Source organism: Magnolia sinica, chromosome 19, assembly GCF_029962835.1.
Source record: "Magnolia sinica isolate HGM2019 chromosome 19, MsV1, whole genome shotgun sequence".
Classification (NCBI taxonomy): domain Eukaryota; kingdom Viridiplantae; phylum Streptophyta; class Magnoliopsida; order Magnoliales; family Magnoliaceae; genus Magnolia; species Magnolia sinica.
The window spans coordinates 14,570,079-14,590,577 of record NC_080591.1 but is presented as its reverse complement, the minus strand read 5'-3'; the positions used below and the strand labels follow the sequence as shown (position 1 = coordinate 14,590,577).

Sequence of the window (20,499 nt, the reverse complement as noted above, 5' to 3'; positions counted from 1 at the left end):
CCTCTACACTTGAAAGGGGTTGGGTATTTACACCCTTACCGAACAAGTGCAACATCATCGCGTGCGTGGCCCAGCGTGTGATCAGTCCAACGTCCGCAATGCAGGCCTGCTATATCAATTGTACAAACCGTCCATCAGCCAACAACTATTGCCCATGTTATCCCAAACCATTCATTTGCATTCAAGATAATTGGATGGTGAAGATCTCTTATTTACAATTCCATTCACAGCATGACCAACCATTTATGTGGCCCACATCATCGTCACTGTAACAACTGTGTATGATCCAAGCTTTCCCTCGTGGATTTTCGTACAGTTGCCTTTAGGCGTGTCAGTTCTCTAATTTCAGCAAGCCGCGGATAAGTTGGTGTTGCTCACACCACCCCATAAGGTGGTGTGGTGATGACTTGGGCGCTGTGGGGCCCATCTTGATATATTAATTTTATATCCATTCCGTCCATCGGGTTTTTCCGTTCGTTTAAAGCATGAGCCCGAAAATGAAACGCATCAAAAGCTCAAATAGACCACACATAGAAAGCAGTGTTCGCTGAACGCCCACCGTTAAAAAATTCTTGGGGGCCACAGAAGTTTTGGATCAAGCTGATATTTGTGTTTTCTATTCATCCATGTCTGTGTGACCTTATCAAAAGGTTGGATTGAAAATAAACATTACGGTGGGCCCTAGGATGTTTTCAACGGTGGGTGTCACTATCCATAGTCTTTCCTGTGGTGTGGTCCATTCGAGCTTCATTGTCTTGAAATTTTTTTTCATGTCATGAAATGATTTTTAAAAGAGGATGGACGGATCAGATATAAAAATACATCAATATGGATCCCACAGAGCCCAACACATCACCACGTTGCGGTTCCTGTGGGCAACACCACCGAATCTGCGTCCATTTCAGCAGCTGAGTATCCAATTTCAGCAGATGAGGGTCGAGAAAGAGAGAGAGATTTTAGTAGGGGTTATCTATCAAAAGCGTGGGTCTTCTAATTCGAAGTTCAAATGGCTGTTGTTGATTTTATCTCAACTCCTCTCTCTCTTGCTCATCCTCGCCTTTCTTCCATTCGAACTTCTCCCTCCAAAACCCTAAAAACCGTAACATTCCTCCAAAACCATCCCCTCCTCTCCATATCCAATCTAGGCGTTCCCAAATTTCCCTCGTCTGTCTTTAAATTCCCCACTACCAGCAGCCGCTTCTCCTTCAGACCCTCTATCAAAATCGCAGAATCCGATTCCACGGTACGTCTGCTTCTGGCCACTCTTTGGTTCCTCTCTCTCTCTCTCTCTCTCTCTCTCTCTCTCTCTCTCTGTATCTATACTCTCTAATTTCGATATTCTCGAATGTTGCTATTGGATAATCGATGAAGTGTTTTTGATCGAAAACCTCTCCAGAATCTATATGCATTTGGAATTTCAGCTGAGGATCGAAATGGAGTTTTGCTTTTTTTTTTTTTTCTTCCTTTATACAGTTCATGGAATTTGGGTCTTTTTAATATCTGTGGATAGCTTAGTGTGTGAGTCACACGGTCTGTGATTGGATCAGTTTACACAGTGGCGCCCTCCATGGTGGTCCAGGACCTAAAACCCGTGCAGATTGGATAATACTTTCCTCCCTATTCATGGAACTTTACTTGATGGATACCTGCTGCTGGCCTTTTTATTCTTTACAATCTGTTCTATAGCCTGCATTGGGGGCTACTGGATTTTCTGATTGGTGGTGTTTTTTTAACGTGGGGGTAGCCAGGGTGGGGTATGTGAATTGAATGGTTCTGATTACTGGGAGCAGGTCTCATGTAGGGTGCGGTCAAACTCCAATGGATAACCATTGATGCAATCACCCCACATCCCACACGTGCATGTTCTGCACATGTGTACAAGAAAAGGACCACCTTCCCTTTTTAGCTCATCACTACTTTCATTTTCTTTCAAATCTTTAGATTAGGAAATTTCCTCTTTCTTTCATATCTTTATTTTAGGTAGGGAATAATTTTAGATTTTTTTTTTCTTATCTAAGTATCTTCTTATTTAGACACTTTCTTAATTACAATGCTTTGTTATTTAGGTGCTTTCCTATTTTCTCAAATTGTTAGATTCCATAACCTTTATTAAAAATTGTAACATTTGGTTATAAAGAGGGCCTATGGCCTATGAAATAAGAGAAGTTGATTGATAATCTCTTTATGAAATTTTCTGTTTTATCTCTATGGTAGCGGGGGGGAGTGATCTCTAGTTCAAGACTAGAGGATTGTTAACCTTGCTCAGAGTCTTGCATTTGTGATCTCTAGAATTCGGCTAGAGGATTGTTGCATCTTTCCCGCAATCTCTTTATTTTCTTATTGATCCATTTGTTTTCCCTTTTGGGTTTGCATCAAATTGGTATCAGAGCAAGTTTTGCTCTTGGGAAAACTAGAAAAATGTAATTTTCTCATCTCAATCCAACCTTTCATCTTTCCCCTTCATCCATCCATCACGTTGCATCCTCTTTCTTTCCCTTTTACCATATCAAAATCACCAAACCCTAACTGTAAAAATTAAAAAAAAAACAAAAAAAAAAAAACCAACCCCACCACATCCTAATCTCGTTCCAACTTCCAACCCATCGATTCCTTGCCCTCTCTCTTTCCCTATAAAAAAAAAAGAACAAAAAATAAAAAAACAGAAAAAAATTTCTCGCATGCTTTGCAAAAGCCTATTGTCTTATGCGCCGCACTAGAAGATGGAAGATTTACAATCCCAAGATGACTACACATCCTCAAGATGAGATTGTCACAACCTTGCAACAAGTGGTCGATTTGATTACAAAACGGGTGGATGATCTAGAGGCTTGTTCCATAGCTAGAATGAATGCTTTGGAATGATGTACCATTGTTCTTGAAAACGCAAATAAGAGTATCAATCTAGACCACCAAACCTCCATGGATGTCCTTGACGGAGAACTGGAGTCCGGAAATGTTGACTTAAGGCATCTTGGTCGGATTGGTGATCTCCATGAAGAAAAATATGAGCCTGAATATGGGATCCAACAACATCGCTATGCACAACTAGGAGCCAGAGTGATGAACAACCTCCGATGGGATCATCCAATTATCTTGAAGGATAAAAGAATATTCGCATTTCGGATCCCACCAAGCATGTTAAAATTGATATTCTAGTTTACAATGGTAATTTGAATCCCAAAGTATTCAATGATTGGCTAAAGTTAATGGAGTGATATTTTCGTTGGTATGAAATGGAAGAAGTTGTCAAGTTGCATTTTGCTGTCTTGAAACTTAAAGGCGTAGCTCAAGACCGGTGGTACACCATCGAAGAAGATCTACAATGGTGCGGCCTTCCTCCTGTAAGCAATTGGGTGGAAATGAAGGCAAGATTGAAGCGAAGGTTTCTCTCGCTAGATTATGAGATGACCCTTTTCAAGAGCTCCTCACGCTTCAGCAGGACAATCTGACCATGGGGGAGTATATGCAATGTTATTATGAGTTAGTCATTCGGTGCCGAAGATAATAAGTGACGCGTTATTGCAATGGGTTACAGTTCGAGATTCAAAGAGAACTGTTAATTGTTTGGCTCGACAACGTAGACAAGACGTAGAAAATGGCCCGAAAAATGCAAATGCAGAAGTTGGTGATAAGGCACAGTAACCCTCAAGGTAGGGGCTATGCATCCATCCACCCCACCACTAGTGGCTCCACTTCGCACCCACAACCATTTGTGCCCTGCACTAACTTGCCTTGGGATTAGAAAATTGGTCATAACTCCATACAATCCGTTTCCAATTCTCTTCCCTGAAACGGTGATACACAGGGACAGTCTGTTGCGGTAAAGCAAGGGAGGTCGACCAACAGTTGCTTTAAGTGAGGTGGTCGTGGACATTATGCGACAGAGTGTTCCTCTCATAATCTCCAATTTTGTGAGATAAAAGACTTCATTGCAGACCAAGTGAAAGATGAACATGAAAATGATTCAAAAGGTGACGAGCATGAACTTAAGGAAGGCCTCGATGGCTTAAATGACAACAAGTTATCAGTGATGGTCAGAAGGATTCTGACAACATCAAAAGAGGAGGCCCAAGAAGAATGACTATGAACTAATATTTTCCATACACAGGTATCGTGTGGTGGAAAGGTTGTCAACAGGGTATCCCAAATCGGTTACGTATCGGCCGTAACGGCCGATACGTAACGGTAACGGTGGGACCCGTTACGCGATACGGGGTTGAAACGGCCGTTACGGAATTCTTTGACCGTAACGGCCGTTTCGGGGCCGTTACGGGCCCTAAAAAAAAACAAAAAACAAAAAAAAAAAAAACTCACCTTTTTTTCCTTTCTTTTCTTCTTCTTCTTCTCTTTCTTCTTCTTCTTCTTTTTCTTCTTCTTCTTCTTTTTCTTCTTCTTCTCGAGCAGCTGCGGCTGCGCCCGGCTGCGGCTGCGGCTGCGGCTGCGGCTGCTTCTTCCTCTTCTTCTTCTTCTTCTTCCTCTCTCTCTCTCTCACTCTCTCGCTCTCTCTCTCTCAATCTCTTCCTCCCCCTTTCCCTCTTTTTTTCTTTTCTCTTCCTTCCCTCTTTTTTTCTTTTCGTTTCCCTCTCTGCCCTTTTTTTTTTTTAATACTGATGTAGGTACGTGTCACGCAAAGACGCGCGCTGACACTCCTCGAGCTCCGAGTTGTACGAACGGTTAAAAGGAGATCAAAGTTATATGGGCTCCACAGTGATGTATTTATTACATCTACACCGTTCGTCTATTTTCAGAGATCATTTTAGAGCACCGCCCAAAAAATGACTTATATCCAGATATCATCTGGACCACATCAAAAATAGCAACAAAGATAATGATTTTCACGTTAAATAATTCGTACGCGCACGGTAGCGTTTATTTTCCATCCAATGTGATCAGACCCAAGTGGGGCCCACTATGATGTATATTTTCTATCCATATCGTCCATCCATTTTGCCACGTCATTTTATGTTAGGATTCAAAAAATTAGTAATATTCAAATCTTAGGTGGACCACACCATAGGAAAAAATGGTTATAGAATGCTCACTATTAAAATTTTCTTAAAGTCCACTGTAACGTTTATTTTCAATCTAACTTATTAAGTGGGTCACATTGACGTGGATGAAGGGAAAACACACATGTCACTTGATCTAAAACTTTTCTAGCCCTCAATAAATTTTTAACGGTGAACATTTAATTATTGTTGTTTTTTATGGTGCAATCCACCTGAGCTTTGGATGTGCCTCATTTTTGGGCTCATGCCCTAAAATTATTTGGCAAAATGAATGGACGTTATGGATATAACACATTCATCACGGGTGGGGCCCAAAAAACTTTGACACGTGTTGCACTTTACATCTGAGTCCCTCCTAATTCAAGCCTTAAATAATTGTACACGAGACATATATTAACTTAAAATTTGACAATTAAATTATGGATGCAATTGCTAACTCACAATGCCAAAATCAAATTACTTAAATAGTTTTAATTATTAATTTGTGAGTTTTTATTTTTTAAAATAGGACCTTTTGATTTTATTTTATTTTTTTATGATTCACTATCCAATAAATGTCCACCAATTTATAAGTGGGATAATGACAATAAATAACATGAATTTGAGGCTGATTTGGAGAATAGATTGGTCCTCCAAGTCAGCCCCAAATTGGTAACGCCATCTACCTAAATTTAATTTCATTTTTTTTTAAAGAACTATAGGGAGAAATAATATCAAGTTGTTAAGTATATAAATTACATATTTAAAAAAAAAAATTAAATATATGAATTTTGTAGTCAAATTCAAGTTACCTGGTTAAAAAATTAATCAGACAGTCCGATACAACTTCTCACCAAATAGTGGACCGTTACACCACCATAAACATGTTCCAATTTATAAATGAATGCATATTTGGAATGCTTAGAATATTTCGGATTTAATCAATATTTTTTCATATTTTTTTGGCAAAAAAAAAAATTTGCGCCGTTACGGGCCGTTACGCCTCCGTATCGCCGTTACGCCCCCGTATCCGTATCGGTTTCGGAGGGTACCGTTACGCCAACCGATACCGATACGGGACACCTTGGTTGTCAATGTCATTATCGACTTAGGCGGCAGTATGAATGTGGCCTCACAAAGCATGGTGGACAAGTTGAAACTGAAACCTCAAACGCATCCCAAGTCATGCAAGATTGTGTGGGTGAATGACACGTTCATCCTTGTGACTAAGATGTGCTTAGTAAACTTTTCTCTGGGTCGTTATGAAGAATCGCTTTGGTGTGACATCATTTTAACGCAGGTCAGACATATATTACTAGGGTGCCCGTGGATATATGACAGGGATGTAGTTCATAAGGGTCGTAAGAATACGTACAACTTTATATATAAAGGAAAGCCCATTAGGTGGTTTGGGAAGAAAGGAACCGTAGAACTTTCAGGAACGAGTCCAGCTCGCTGGATTCCTCAGCTCGCAGATCCAAAAATCTGATCATCGAGTGGGCTGCTAATGTAGATTCCTTTGAGGGTTGTAATCTTCTTTTCTTAGGCGCTTAGGCAGCCCGCTTTCTCAGCGTCCCCTATCCCTCTGCTTTTCTCTTTTTTTTCAATAAAATTCTCGTGATCCTTTAAAAAAAAGAAAAGAAAAGAAAAAGCCCATTACTCTTAACCGTATGAAAGATAACGAATTTGAAGAGGCAAAGTTGGCTTCGACAGTGTTGAGTATGGCTTGATTTGTGGAGGAGAGTCGTGAACGGGGAATCATGTATGTTTTGGTAGGATGTAAGACTGATCTAGTTAGTAATGTTGCTGTTCAACTACTTGAGATTTAGGACATTCTGCCCCAATTTCAGGATTTGGTCTCTGATGCACAACATTCAACATGCTATTGATCTGATAGCTGGAGTGCCATTACCAAATCTTCGAGCATATTGAATGAACCCAACAGAGCATGCAGAGCTTTGTCAACAGGTGGAAGAATTGTTAACAAATGACTTTATTCGTGATTGACTTAGCTCGTGTGCCGTGCCGGCATTGTTGACACCAAAGAAGGATGTCAGTTGGCGAATGTGTGTTGACAATCGTGCCATCAACAAGATAACAATAAATTATTGCTGTCGCATTCCACGCTTAGACGACATGCTTGCCATGTTGGCGACTGCTACAATCTTTTCGAAGATTGATTTGCGAAGCGGGCACCACTAGATAAGAATTCGTCTTGGAGATGAATGGAAAACTGCTTTCAAGACAAATGATGGATTGTATGAATGGCTAGTTATGCGGTCATTTGGCTTGACGAACGCACCTAGCACGTTCATGCGGGTGATGACGCAAATTCTACGACCATTCATTGGCAAGTTTGTTGTCGTATACTTCGATGATATCTTCATTTATAGCCCGTTCACGAGAAGATCATCTGGACTATCTTCGCCAAGTGATGAGAGTACTATGCTATGATAAACTCTACATCAATTTGAAGAAGTGTACCTTCATGAGTTGTAGCGTGGTCTTTCTGGGGTTTGTTGTTTTAGCAGAAGGCACGAAGGCTAATTCAGAAAAGATAAGGGCCATTGTTGAATGGTCAACTCCCATAAACATTCATGAGGTTCGCAGTTTTCATGGGCTTGTGACATTTTATCGAATGTTTATTTGGAACTTTAGTTCTATCATGACACCCATTACTAAATGTATGAAGTCCAATCCATTTGACTGGACTAAAGAAGCAACAAAGGCATTTCAAGAAATCAAGCAAAAAATGACAGAAGCTCCAGTTCTTCGACTTCTTGATTTCGAAAAATGTTCGAAGTTGCTCGTGATGCATCCCATATAGGCATAGGAGGTGCCCGTAGCCAGGAAGGACATCTAGTGGCCTTTTTCAGTGAGAAACTCAATGAGGCACGAAAGAAGTATTTTACATACGATGTTGAGTTTTATGCTATTGTACAAGCTTTGAAGCATTGGTGTCATTACCTCACTCATCAGGAGTTTGTGCTCTATTTTGATCACGAGGCATTACGTTACTTGAATTCTTAGAAGAAGTTGAGTGCTGGGCATGCTAAGTGGAGTGCTTATCTTCAAGAGTTCACATTTAACCTAAAACATTGTGCCAGCATTGACAATAAGGTAGCGGACGCCCTCAGCTGAAAATTACACACATTGTCTACCTTATTAGTTGCCGTTGTTGGGTTTGAAGAGCTTAAATGGGGCTATGTTGTAGATGATGGTTTTGGGAAGGTATTTTCAACACATTTCCGGTGCAAGCACCGAGTACTCAAGGTATAGCTTGTACGATGGGTACTAAGTCTTTGATACGAGGTTGTGTCTTCCTAAGAATTCTTTGCAAGAGCTTCTTATACGAGAGCTTCATTCAGGTGGCTTGGGTGGTCACTTTGGTATCGATAAAACGACAGCCCTGCACGAAGACTGTTTCTACTACCCCTCCCACTCACACATCCAGTACCAGTCCCACTGCCTCCTCCCTCCAAACATGTGTCAACGCTGTTCATCTTCGCGAGTGGTGTGTGCACTCTCTCCTCACCAATGTGATTTCTTGATCTGAATCATTACTGGATTCGGCATTGTCGTCTATACCAATGCCCATATAGTCAAGTCACACCTCTTGTTGAGTTTCATCAAGATTATCTCATCTTCTCTTCCGCACTTTTTTTTTTTTTTTTTGCTTGCAAATTCTGTTGCATCATTAAAATTATTTCTTTTGGTACGCTAGGGCACCCAACGACCTTTCACTTTTGATGTGCCAAATGTTGTTTCACTTGCGTGATTCCTCTAGTTATTAATCGGCCACAGAGGTTGTACTTCATCGTGTGCCTACCCCCACCCACTCTTCACAATATTGCCATCCAACATCATCACTGCCCTGTTGGATCGCCCCTCCTACATTCTTTTCAAAAAAAAATAAAATCAAGCTCTCCTGTGACTTGTCCTGGCAACTTATAAACATATATGAAATTAAACAAAAATTAGAAATTTGCATTCTTCCAAGTTCCAACTGACTGTAGATTCAACCATTGCAATTTGTATGTGTTTATTGTATTAGAACCATAAAGCATCAGATGATTTGGATTAGAACAAAAAAACCTAAATTTTCTTTCCCCCCCCCCCCCAATTTTCAATAATCAGGAAAAAATACATTCGAAATTTAAAGAAAGGAAATAAAATGCTCTATTTTCTTTGCTTTGGAAGAAGGTTTGAGACAGGGTTTGGTGATCACCGGCACTTGGTAAGTGGATTGTTGGGCTCTTTCCCACAAATTTTATTTTGTTTTATTTTCCTTTGATCCATTTGCATTACCATTTGGGTTGCACTAATGGTTGATAGCATAATGATTCTCTTGAAAAAATAAAGATATCATAATGATCGTGGCATTGCATTTTCTGAATGGCATGTCTGAGCAAACAACTTGACATTGTAGGTATCAAATTGTGTGTGGTGAGGTATAACTTGGTATGATGGCATAGTGATTTCATATTATTGCCAATGGTAGGTCTTTGTCCTTGCATTACTATGTCACTTGCCTCCCAGCTTGCCTGGCAAATAAAGATGTGACAAATCAGTGATTGTTTTTTTTATTTCATCTACTTAACAGTTACATGTCAAAAACTAACAAAGAAGAATTCTACTCACTGTTATGATTACCTCCCTTAAATCATAAGATGCTAACTGTACTTCAGAAATTTTCTAGAATGTGGATGGAGAAGAGGATGATGAGATTAGTGAGAACAACAAACAGGAAGGGGATGTAGATCTGAATCACCCACCCACACTGAAGACCCTCATTCAAGTTTACAAGGAGGCCTTTCTTGATGGGGATGAGAAAACTGTTTCTGACATAGAGGCAATAATAGGTGTTGTTGAAAATGAGAAGAACGATTTGGCCCAAAAAGTTTCAGAGTTATTAGCAGATATAGCATCTGGGAAGGATAAATTTCTTCGCTTAAAAGCGGATTTTGACAATTTCAGAAAGAGGTTCGAGAGAGACCGATTCACATTGACATCTGATGTTCAAGGGGAAGTGATTGAGAGCCTCTTGCCATTAGTGGACAATTTTGAGAGAGCAAAGCAACAGATTAAGACAGAAACGGAAAAGGAAAAGAAAATTGACACAAGCTATCAGGGTATATACAAGCAGTTTGTAGAGATCATGAGAAGCTTGCGAGTTGCTGTCATAGGGACTGTTGGCAAGCCATTTGATCCCTCGGTAAGCATTTTGGAATAGTTGCTTGTTTACATAGTCTATTCTTGTATCGTCCTTGTGCCATGCTGTTTTGACTTGAAGTTTTAAAGCTATTCACGCCTATATTTATCTCATGCTACTAGTCAGTCATTTGAGTTTATCACTTACCTTTCTTGTTTAGGTTTAAAGGAAGAGAAATGTGGAGGATATAATGTTAAGCAAATCTAAGTACATTTTATCTCTTTACTTATTTTTTATTTTTTTGTTGTACAATGCCTGTATCAAGTTTTTTTTTTAATGAAACCTATGCAAATAGTGAATAACTTGTCAGGCAATTAAATTCCTCAAATTTCTCAGGATTTTGGTGAGATCCTATGGTTGGCATGTGTATTTATTTGTTACAGATAGAGAAGAAATTTAGGGGGAAGCAATCATCATGTCTTAGTCTTTGAATCATTGCCAAGTCTAACATGTCCACCATGGTGTGCCATAATGGCTGTAACGTAACGGCAATGGTGCCAACCATTATGCGTTAGGGGGTCGTAACGGGCGTAATGGCAGTTATGGAAAAAATGACCTGTAACAGCCATTATGACCCCTGTAACGGAGATAATACAGTTTTTTTTTTCAAAAAATAAAAAAAGCCGTAACAGCCATTACAAGGGCCATTACGGCTGTTATGACCCGTATCGTAACTGTAATGGTGGTGGTTGTTACGGCCACCGCTACTGTTATGGCACGCTTTGATGTCTACATTCAAATAACTCAACTCAAGGCAAACACAAGTGTATTCACTGAAATGTAAGAACCCTAAGAGTTTTTTTTTTTTTTGGGAAAGGCAAGAACCCTAAGTGCTTTGATAACTAATATCACAGTAGTCAAGGCGGTTCAAGGTATTTTTTTTTTCTTTTTTGGGAAAGGCAAGAACCCTAAGGGACCAGTCCTAGATTGAGGCTTATTGTGTTATCTATAACTAATATCACAGTAAGAGCTTTTTTTTTGGAAAGGCGAGAACCCTAAGAGCTTTGATAACTAATATCACAGTAGTCAAGGCAGTTCAAGGTTTTTTTTTTTTGGGAAGGCAAGAACCCTAAGGGACCAGGCCTAGATCGAGGCTTATTGTGTTATCTATAACCTCCTAGGCTGTAAGATTGCCTAACGTCAGTTGAACGTTTTAGGACTATTCCCTAGGCAACCACTTGGTTGCTAAGAATCTAGAGCCCTTCATGACTCCACCTGGGCTACAACTTGGTTACTAAGTGTTCACTCAAGGTTTTACATGATCACTTATGAAATGACGTGGTCCCTCGGTATCTATTGACTTTCATTGTCCCAAGTGATTGCTCAAGGTCGTAGGTGCTCACCGACTCAGCTGCTGGGTCGCTAGGCATATAGCCTCTCGTAGTCCTAAGTGCTGCTTAGGGTTTTAGGTAATCACCTAGGGGGCTGAAACAACCACCCACAAGATGCAACCTAGCCTTAGTCATGCCAGTCTGAAGGTTGACATATGTATAAAATGGTTCCACGCCTAAACATTCATTTTGGCTAGGATCTGGGACTCCACATCCTTCTCTTTTCTTTTCTGCTTTGAATCTCGATCTCTCCCCTTGACAAACCCTTTTACCTGTGTGATCTCGAGAAGGCTTGAAAATGGAGACATTTGATCTTGGACTCTCCCCCTGATAAATGCTTCTACCTGTGCGATCTTTAGAAGGCTTGTCTCGTTATATATAATAGAGATGCATACTATTTTGAAGACAATAATTAGCAGAATTCTTGAGAGCTAAAGATAGTCTAAAACATATTAAGATGTACGTTGTCTTCTCTTTGTTATGTCATACCATGTTCAGATTTCTTTATGATACATTTATGGCATAACATATAAATAATGTAGGACTGCTCAAATACACATCAGCAGTAAATTTATTGTCCTCGTGCATGTGGCTAACATGTCACGTATGGACAACATTGGAGCTGTTCAAAATGCATGACATGTTGGCTGTATGCACGAGGTGGACAGTTTAACTTTACCGTCAGTCGCGTTTTATTCAGCACTCTATAACGTGTAGTGCTGTAGATATTTATATTGCAAAGAATAAACTAAAGCCGTGTTTGGCTGACGCCTATAAATGAGTTGGTTTCAGTTTAGTTAACAGTAATATTGTATTTCTTTACTACATAATGAGTTCATGTTAACAGCACTTATGTATTAGAGATCAAGATCTCTATTACATAATTACTGTTATCTGAAATGAGATGAACTCATTTTTATGTGTCTACAAACAGGACCTAAGTAGTTAGGAAAACAGCAGAATGTGAATAAATGTGTATCCATGACATATCCTGCCATATCCCATACCTGTTTGTGTATTGTATGTGATACTAATGTTTTGGGGCTATACTCCTATAGGCCCTATACCCGTATATAGGTGTCATATTTTAGGACTCTAAAATGAAGGTCCAATACTCCGTACTGCTGAATGGGACTCAGACATGCTGGTTTTGACTGCATTTTTTTTTCATACCTTTCTGTTTTGAATCTACTATTCTGCGAACCACACAGTTTGCTAGCAAAATCATCAGGCATTCAGTTGAACCATTTCTGATTTTCCTTTGATGAAGCTTCATGAGGCCATTGCACGTGATGAGTCCCAAGAATACAAGGAAGGCATCATAATTCAAGAATTCCGGCGTGGATTTGTTCTTGGAGATCGACTTCTTAGACCTGCCACTGTCAAAGTCTCTGCTGGCCCAGGCCCGAAGAAAGCCCCACCCTCCACTGAAAAATCCAACGAACAGCCTACGACATCAACTGGGTCAGATACTAGTTCAGCGACCAACCGGTAACAGCTGTCTTTGTAGCAGTGTTGTATTAATTTTTTATACAAATGATTTCTGTTCAGCCCTTCAGATTTTGATGGGCTGTTAAATTTTCAATTGGTTCTTTCTGCCCAAACAACATTTTCCTGGGTTCTTCATTCCTGTTCCGACTGTCAAGCGGCATTGAACCCATTTAGCAAAGAATATGACTTTGAGATCTGCATCTTATAGAGGTAAATTAAATTATCCATGTATCATGCACCCATATCGGATAATTAATAGTTCTTTGGAATAAAGAAACTCATAAGAAATGAAACCCGTAAGGGCCCACTGAAAGTTATGTTGAATATGATTTCCCGTTCTTTTTATTCATTCTAGTTGATTGTGAGCTCAGCGTGATTGCAACAGCCTGTGGTCCCTCCAGATAGAGTATTGATGTCATGTATCCAGATTCTTTTTGTTTCCCTATTATGATCAACATGAACTGTCAATTTCTTGGCCATAAGTTAGAAAACTCGACTGGACTTGATGTCTAGTCAGTTCAGGTGAACTTGAAGATTTGACCGAGTCTTTCCCTGACTCAACATGTTATTCTAATAATTAAATTTGAAGTATTTAGTGTGGTGACCAAAAATTTGATATTGTACCCATAAAAAAGTTAAAAAATTAAAATTGTTGGAAATACCTTTAAGTTGATGAAATACACAAAAACATAGCTGCATTGCGTGGTGCACTGGTGGTAGGATCTTGCCCTGATGAGGTTTGCTTGCTTGACTCTTGTTACAGTGATTTTAGTTTTATAATAAAAAAATACCAGTAATTTTGTAACAAGAAAATAGTTGATTGGGTGAATGACTCAGTCAAGTCATGCAGTCATATTGATTCGACCTAGTTTGCCAGTCAACTCGATGAGTCTTGTGCAGTCCCGACCGGGTCTTGCTTGTCGCTAGTTTCCAATGGACTTGGCTCAAAATCTCGTTGAGTCACTGAGTTTTGAGATGAGTCACCTAGTTTTGGAACTATTTGTCTTGGCCATTGATTGATTAGAATAGTCCAATTAAATTGATTCTCGAGTCTTCAACAATGATAGGAAGGCCTGAAGTGATGGACGTTCTAAGTTGACAATCGACCTTCCAAGTGCAATTGATCTAGATGATACATTTTCTTGGCCATTGATATAATGGTTGAGATTATCATGATCATAGTGTTTGTTGAGAGTCATGGTAAAAAAAAAATGGGACCAACATGATGAGTGGTCTAGATCAAACTATCAAACTAACCAATATAATCAATTTGGACCATCTATTTCGGAGCATTGGATCAACACTAGATGCAATATACAACCGACCTTCAATTGTGGAAATATGTATCCAATGGCTACCTGAAAGTTATATAGCTGCAATTTGGAGCTGCGGCCTTCGTGGAGATGGCAAGGGCGGAAACTGCATTTGGCTAATAAATTGCAATCTGATTATACTGCATCCAAACATAAACAGATGGTTGAATGCCAGTTTTTTTTTTTTTTTCATTCATTAGGGGGCATTGCATGTGCTATGCAAGTGAAAGAGAGTAGGAGAGAGAGTGACAGGAAAGGGTGCAGCTGTACGGATAGAGAGGGTTTTGACAGTGGATGGCCCGTGCCCACTTTTCTGTTGCTGTGGCCCTTTGAGCTTTATATCTGCTTTATTATTATTATTATTATTATTTATTAATGTCCTAAAATGAGCTGACATATATGTTTGGTGGGCCCACCAAACACTTTATTGCAGTCCCCCTCATAGCACGCTTATCGTGTGGGCTACACCATAGGAAACAATTGACAACCACCCAAATATCTCCAAATTCAAGTGGTGGCCCATATGATGGTTGGATCGGCCTGGTTTCTGTCACATCCAACTTTCAGCGAGGTGATCCTCCTGGACAAGCTGGTAGCCACACACACAGATGGTGGGCCCATGAGCCATCCTTGTAGAACAAGCTTATTCTACGGTGATGTGTACAGGAACCGGTCTCATCATTAATACAGCATTAATAGGCAAAATGCATGGACACCTAACTAGAGTTCTCTATTCACACGTTCCAAAAAGATGGTTGAATGTCAATTCATTGTTTGTAGCTTTGTATGGACATCTTCCTTAGATCTACCCATCTAATAAAACGATCGGCTTGATTTTTGGGGCCCGACACCTAACTAGAGTTATCTCTATTAGCATGTTCCAAAAAGATGGTTGAATGTCAATTCATTGTTTGTAGATTTGTATGTGCATCTTCCTTAGATTTGCCCATCTAATAACATGGTCTGCTTGATTTTTTTTGGCCCCGACATGTATATGGCGACCATTTGATCAGTAGGCAACACTTGTCACATTATTGCATGCGTGGATGGTTCGCTATCGTCCATAAGCATGTCTTCTTTTCTAAGTATGTCCCTCATTAGATGATGATAAAGCCATTAAGGTGTATCAGTATCATGGAAATTAAGGTCTTGTTCAGAACTTATAAAATATACCATGATAAAAAAAATCCACCGATATTGGCTGTGAGTGCAGCCATTTCAGCGCGCTCGCGCGCACACATATATATTCTGGTGACATTACAATGGTCGGTACGAAGTGTACCCCAGTTTTTCTTCTCTGGGTTTTCAGTAGATTTTTTCTTGGGTTTTCTAGCACCTGGATTCTTTAGATTTGTCTCTTATCTCTTATATTTCCATTAATTGGTATGTTCAATAATTTAAATTGTTTAATAATGTACTTTTTTTTTTTTTTTGGGTGTGAAAGATAACTATCATGTGTGCGTTTGGTTTCATGATTTTTGGTGCAACCAAATGCAGCCTAAATGAGATTTTTACTTCAGCTACTTGTGCATCTTGTAGTTGATCTCAGTTTCTACTAATTCAACGGGTAAATATATTTGGCAAACAACATATTCAATATAAATTACAACATTCGTAAATTTCTTGTGCAACATTACTTGTGATGTGGATTGTCCATCATCTGGAGCCACTTTGATGTATGGCCATCTATCATGTGCAGTCCACCTTTAATATCCACCACTATCATGTGAAACTAGCCTATGATGTGGACTGTTGTTCATTATGTTGAGCCCACCTTGGCCCTATCTTGAACTGTCCATTGTGTTGGGCCTATCTCTGATGTGGACCATCCACCTTGTGAGGCCCACTTTTGATTTGGGCTATCCATCATGCTGGGCCTACCTTGGATGTTGGCCGTCCATCATGTTGTACATTGGATGTGGATCATCTATCATGTGGGGTCCACCTTATTGTGGACTATCCATCATGTAGGGTCCAACTTTGAAGGGGGTCATCCATCATGAGGGGCCTGCCTTGGATGTGGGCCATTCATCATGGGGCTGACCTTTGATATGGACCGTCCATTATATGTGGCCTACCTTGATGTGGGTCATCCATCATGTGAGGCCCACCATTGATGTTCACTATCATCATGTGGAGCCCACCTTTGATGTGAACCATTCATCATGTGGGCGCCATCTTTGATATGGGCCGTCTATCATGTGGGGAAGCTACCTTTGGTATAGATCATTTATCACATAGGGCCCACTTTGATGTTGGTTAACTTAATCAATAGCAAGAATAAAGAGCCATAATTTCGAATCATTAAGGGGGCCATTATTTTGAGTCATTAAGGGGGCATTTGGATCCTAAATTGCTTAAGATAAGCTACTTATTTCACAAGTAGCTTATCTTACTTTCTACTTATTAAGAAGATAAGTATGTTTGGCAAATAATACTTATCAGCTTCTCCTCTCTTTCGTCTCTCCTGGTGCCTCTTTTCAGGAACTTACGAAAAGTAGAAAGGTTAAAAAAATCAATTGAAGTAATTATGTACTTTTAAGTAAAAAAGCTACTTATAGCTAATCATAAACCAAATTTACTTATCTGAAATTAGTCACTAACCTACTGCTTTAAGTAGAAAAAGTAACTTATTTGGCGGTATCCAAACAAGCCCTAAGGGGACGTTTTGATCGTAAGTTACTTAAACTACTTTAGTTACCTACTTATGCCTAAGTAGCTTATCTTGATTTCTACTTATTAAACTGAAGTGGTTTAGTTACTTTAAATTATAAAACTACTCATAATTGATCATGAACCAAACTTACTTATCTCAAATAAGTTACTTATCTACCGTTGTAGGTAAAAAAAGCAACTTATTTGGTGGTATCCAAACGGACCCTAAAAATTAGCAATCTGGATCGCAAATGACCCATAATCTTGAATGCTATATCCCAAACGGAAAACAAAAGAGTTTTCTGTTTTAGGTAACGCATGCTGCAATCTTCCAGTTAGTTACTTGCAGATTAAGAGTCAGGAAGAAAAACAATGGAGCAGTGCATATTTCACATTCAATGAAAGAAAGCTCAAGATTGGCATCTAGGATCTTCTGACCAGCCCTCTTGTTGGGCATGGTTCATCTATGGTCGTATGCAACCCTTTTTAATAACTTCATAACTTGAAAATATGATATATTTATAAGGGAAAATGCTTGAAAAATTGTGTTGTAGTGAAAGTTAACCTACACCTGGTTGTGGGTGATCAATTCCATTAGATCTTCGATAGGAGTCTTTGTCCAATCACTGAACTTCATTCAAAGGTACAAAATTCCAGTCATTTGATCTATATGGTGCTGAAGATTCACTTGATGAAACTCATCAAGTCAGCTCGAGAGTCGATTAAACGGTTCTTCATCATGCAAAGACTGCAGCCAGTTTCAAACCTACAACCTCCTCAGCGTGTCGTACTACATTAACTTCACCTATTATGTGTGTGTGCATTGTTGTATATAACTGTTACACACACACTCATCATGAGACGTTTGGGATACATTGATGGTGAATGATCCCAGACCTGACACGTTGATTTTAATTTTTAAAACCTTGGTCACCACCAATAGGAAAACACAAACCCAACACCGCACTCCCCTCTTGTGAGCCCGGCAGCACTAATAGATTCCCTACCTTGCACCCATCTATTCTTTTAGACAACGCCCAGATGCGGAAAATTAAGGGGTCCTCTTTATATATATATATATAAGGTTGGAAAGAGGGCCTTCCATGGAAAGGGAATCTCTTTTTCACATTAATGGCCTCGTGTGTTTGACTAAAGAGGCAGAAAGAGAATTATTGGCTGTTGAAACCTTTTAAAATTGTAAGGGCTTAATGGAGTGACACTTAAAAACCATGTAATTTCATTTTTAGTTTCATTTAAGGCCTGCTTGGATTGCGAATTACATTAGTAATTTGATGTAAAGGCATAATCATTATGATTTTACAACATTTATTTAAGTATATAATTCTACACATAAATTAATGGTATATAATTCTACACATAAATTTATAGTCAAATACAAATGCAGGTAACGAAATTTGTAATTATTATAATTTTACGTTTTAGTGTAATGAAATTCTTATTCAAACACGAGAATCAATGTATTTTCACTATCAATTCGACATTTCAGTGATGTAACAGTATCAACAATACAAGTTTATCATGCATACCCAAACATGAGAATTGTGGGTCTTTTTGATGAGATTGGTAATGTAATTTGTAATAGTGGCACTTTCTTAATACTTTACTGATTAAGACCTTATCATCAAATGATTAAGACCTTGAATTCACAAGGTAATTTCTTAAATTCACACGAAAGAATAGATGAAACTCGAATATTTTATTGAATGGTCGTGCATTCCGTAACAATACCTTGATCAAAAGTTATGACTGATTTACCGTTCACACTTCAAACAACAATTTCTCTCTATCGGGATTGAATTTCTTTGAACCGGATGTGCCTGGGCCCAATTATATGATGCCCTATTTAGAATTGAGCTCGGATATGATGGACTACTTCCACCTCTATTTGGCATTCTTTTGGTCTAGCTAAGTTAGGAATGTATCTATACTTCATCCTACATCAGTCTCCTCCACTTGAAAAGAACTGTCCTCAAGTTATTTAATAGACTTGGTTCATGATACTCATAAAAGTTTGCTACAATGAAATTCTGTGACATCTCCATACCCTTGGGAGGATCAACAATATACGCATTGATCTTCTTATTTCTTTACCTTTTATATGTCCTAGTCAGAAACCTATTCTTGTGCATGTGACGTAGTACATTATTATTCACTTCAAATATCTTTTGACACCGATGTTTATTAGTTTCTTTCTTATATTTGGCGTTGTATTCTTGTAACTTTTTTTGGATCTCGGCATGTACTATTACGATTCAGTCCACTATATGTTCTACCACAACACTCAAACTTAGAGCTAGGCAGAAACGAACTCGATCCGGCAAATCCGATCCAATCCGGTGGATCCGACCCGATTCAAACCGAACCGAACCGAAGGCCTGGATCGGTGCAGTTTGAGTATGATCACTCAGATCCGATCGTTCATCGGATCGAGTTCGGATCAATGTCAATCCGGACTGATCCAATCCGAAATCCGATTCGATCCAGATCCAGATCTATTAATAAGTTATGTATATTTACTATTTTACCCTAACCCTATATATATATATATATATATATATATATATATATATATATATATATATTACCCTATCCTCCACCTGCACCCGAACAGCCGCCAAACCCCGAATCCCCAAAATCTCTCTCGTCTCTACCTGAACGAGCAGGAGCAGGCAACCATCTGGATCCCGATCCGGCCACTCTAGACTCCACTCCGAGTATTTCCATCAATGCCTCTAGAGCAAACTCCATCTCCTTCTTGCATAAGGGGATGTTTTGCGCCATTATCTCCGTGAAATTCACAATTGTAAGGGATAGAAACAATAGTTTTTTGTATATGAGTCGGGGTTTTTTTTTTTTTTTTTTGGATGGTTAGGCTATTTATATGACCATTATCCCACACAGGATCCAATTTTAGAAGTGTTTATAGTTTGTATTTATAACTTGAAAATTATCAAAGGCCCGAGCAGGTATATTGTCATCAAATTGTCATCAGACGGAGTTGGATTAGAATTTTTTTTGTTTTTATTTTTTTTAAAATAAAAATAAAATCAGAACTGATTCGAACCGTGCCCAATCCAATTCGACTCGGTTTCCCTGACCGAGTCGGACTCGGATCGGATCAGGCTAGCAGTGGTCCAGATCGATTTGAGTCAGATGACTGTTTCTACGTTTCATCGCTCCCTCCTAAGTCAAAGTACGTCAGTGTGCGTCGTGTTACAATAACCTAGGCTCGGTTTAATCCAAATCATGCTTTGATACCAACTTGTAACGCCCTAAAAATCGAGGGTTGAGCAGGAGCTCAACTCCCGAGTTCCAACGCATCACTTATGCAACATAGATAATGATGGTTAAATGTTGTCTGTATTAGCACATTAAACATGAATGAGATTAAGCCAAAACAACATATCATACTCCAGAGACGATTAATTTAGGCAAGCGAAAGACCGTAATAAATATATAAAATGTACAAGTAATCATAGGTCTTCAGA

General features: G+C 39.1%; 1 protein-coding gene across 2 annotated transcripts; it reads left to right on the top strand.

The window, feature by feature from the left end:
* The first annotated feature begins 919 nt into the window (after positions 1–919).
* Positions 920–13,346, top strand: LOC131234791 (uncharacterized). 2 transcript variants are annotated; one of them, XM_058231748.1, is made up of 4 exons: positions 1,109–1,243; positions 9,418–9,485; positions 9,688–10,203; positions 12,802–13,346. In XM_058231748.1, the coding sequence occupies exons 2-4, from the start codon at positions 9,483–9,485 to the stop codon at positions 13,024–13,026; spliced, it is 744 nt and encodes a 247-aa protein (XP_058087731.1). In that variant the 5' UTR covers positions 1,109–1,243; positions 9,418–9,482; the 3' UTR covers positions 13,027–13,346. The 2 variants fall into 2 exon arrangements, with proteins under 2 accessions (XP_058087730.1, XP_058087731.1); XM_058231747.1 differs by lacking the exon at positions 9,418–9,485 and having other exon boundaries at positions 920–1,243.
* The last annotated feature ends 7,153 nt before the right edge of the window (positions 13,347–20,499 follow it).

Excerpts from the sequence above, each read along its gene's own strand:
- LOC131234791 (XM_058231747.1), top strand. The coding sequence starts at position 1,007 with ATGGCTGTTGTTGATTTTATCTCAACTCCTCTCTCTCTTGCTCATCCT. Across the intron at positions 1,244-9,687 it reads TCGCAGAATCCGATTCCACG|AATGTGGATGGAGAAGAGGA; the intron begins GTACGTCTGCTT and ends GAAATTTTCTAG. Across the intron at positions 10,204-12,801 it reads GCAAGCCATTTGATCCCTCG|CTTCATGAGGCCATTGCACG; the intron begins GTAAGCATTTTG and ends CCTTTGATGAAG.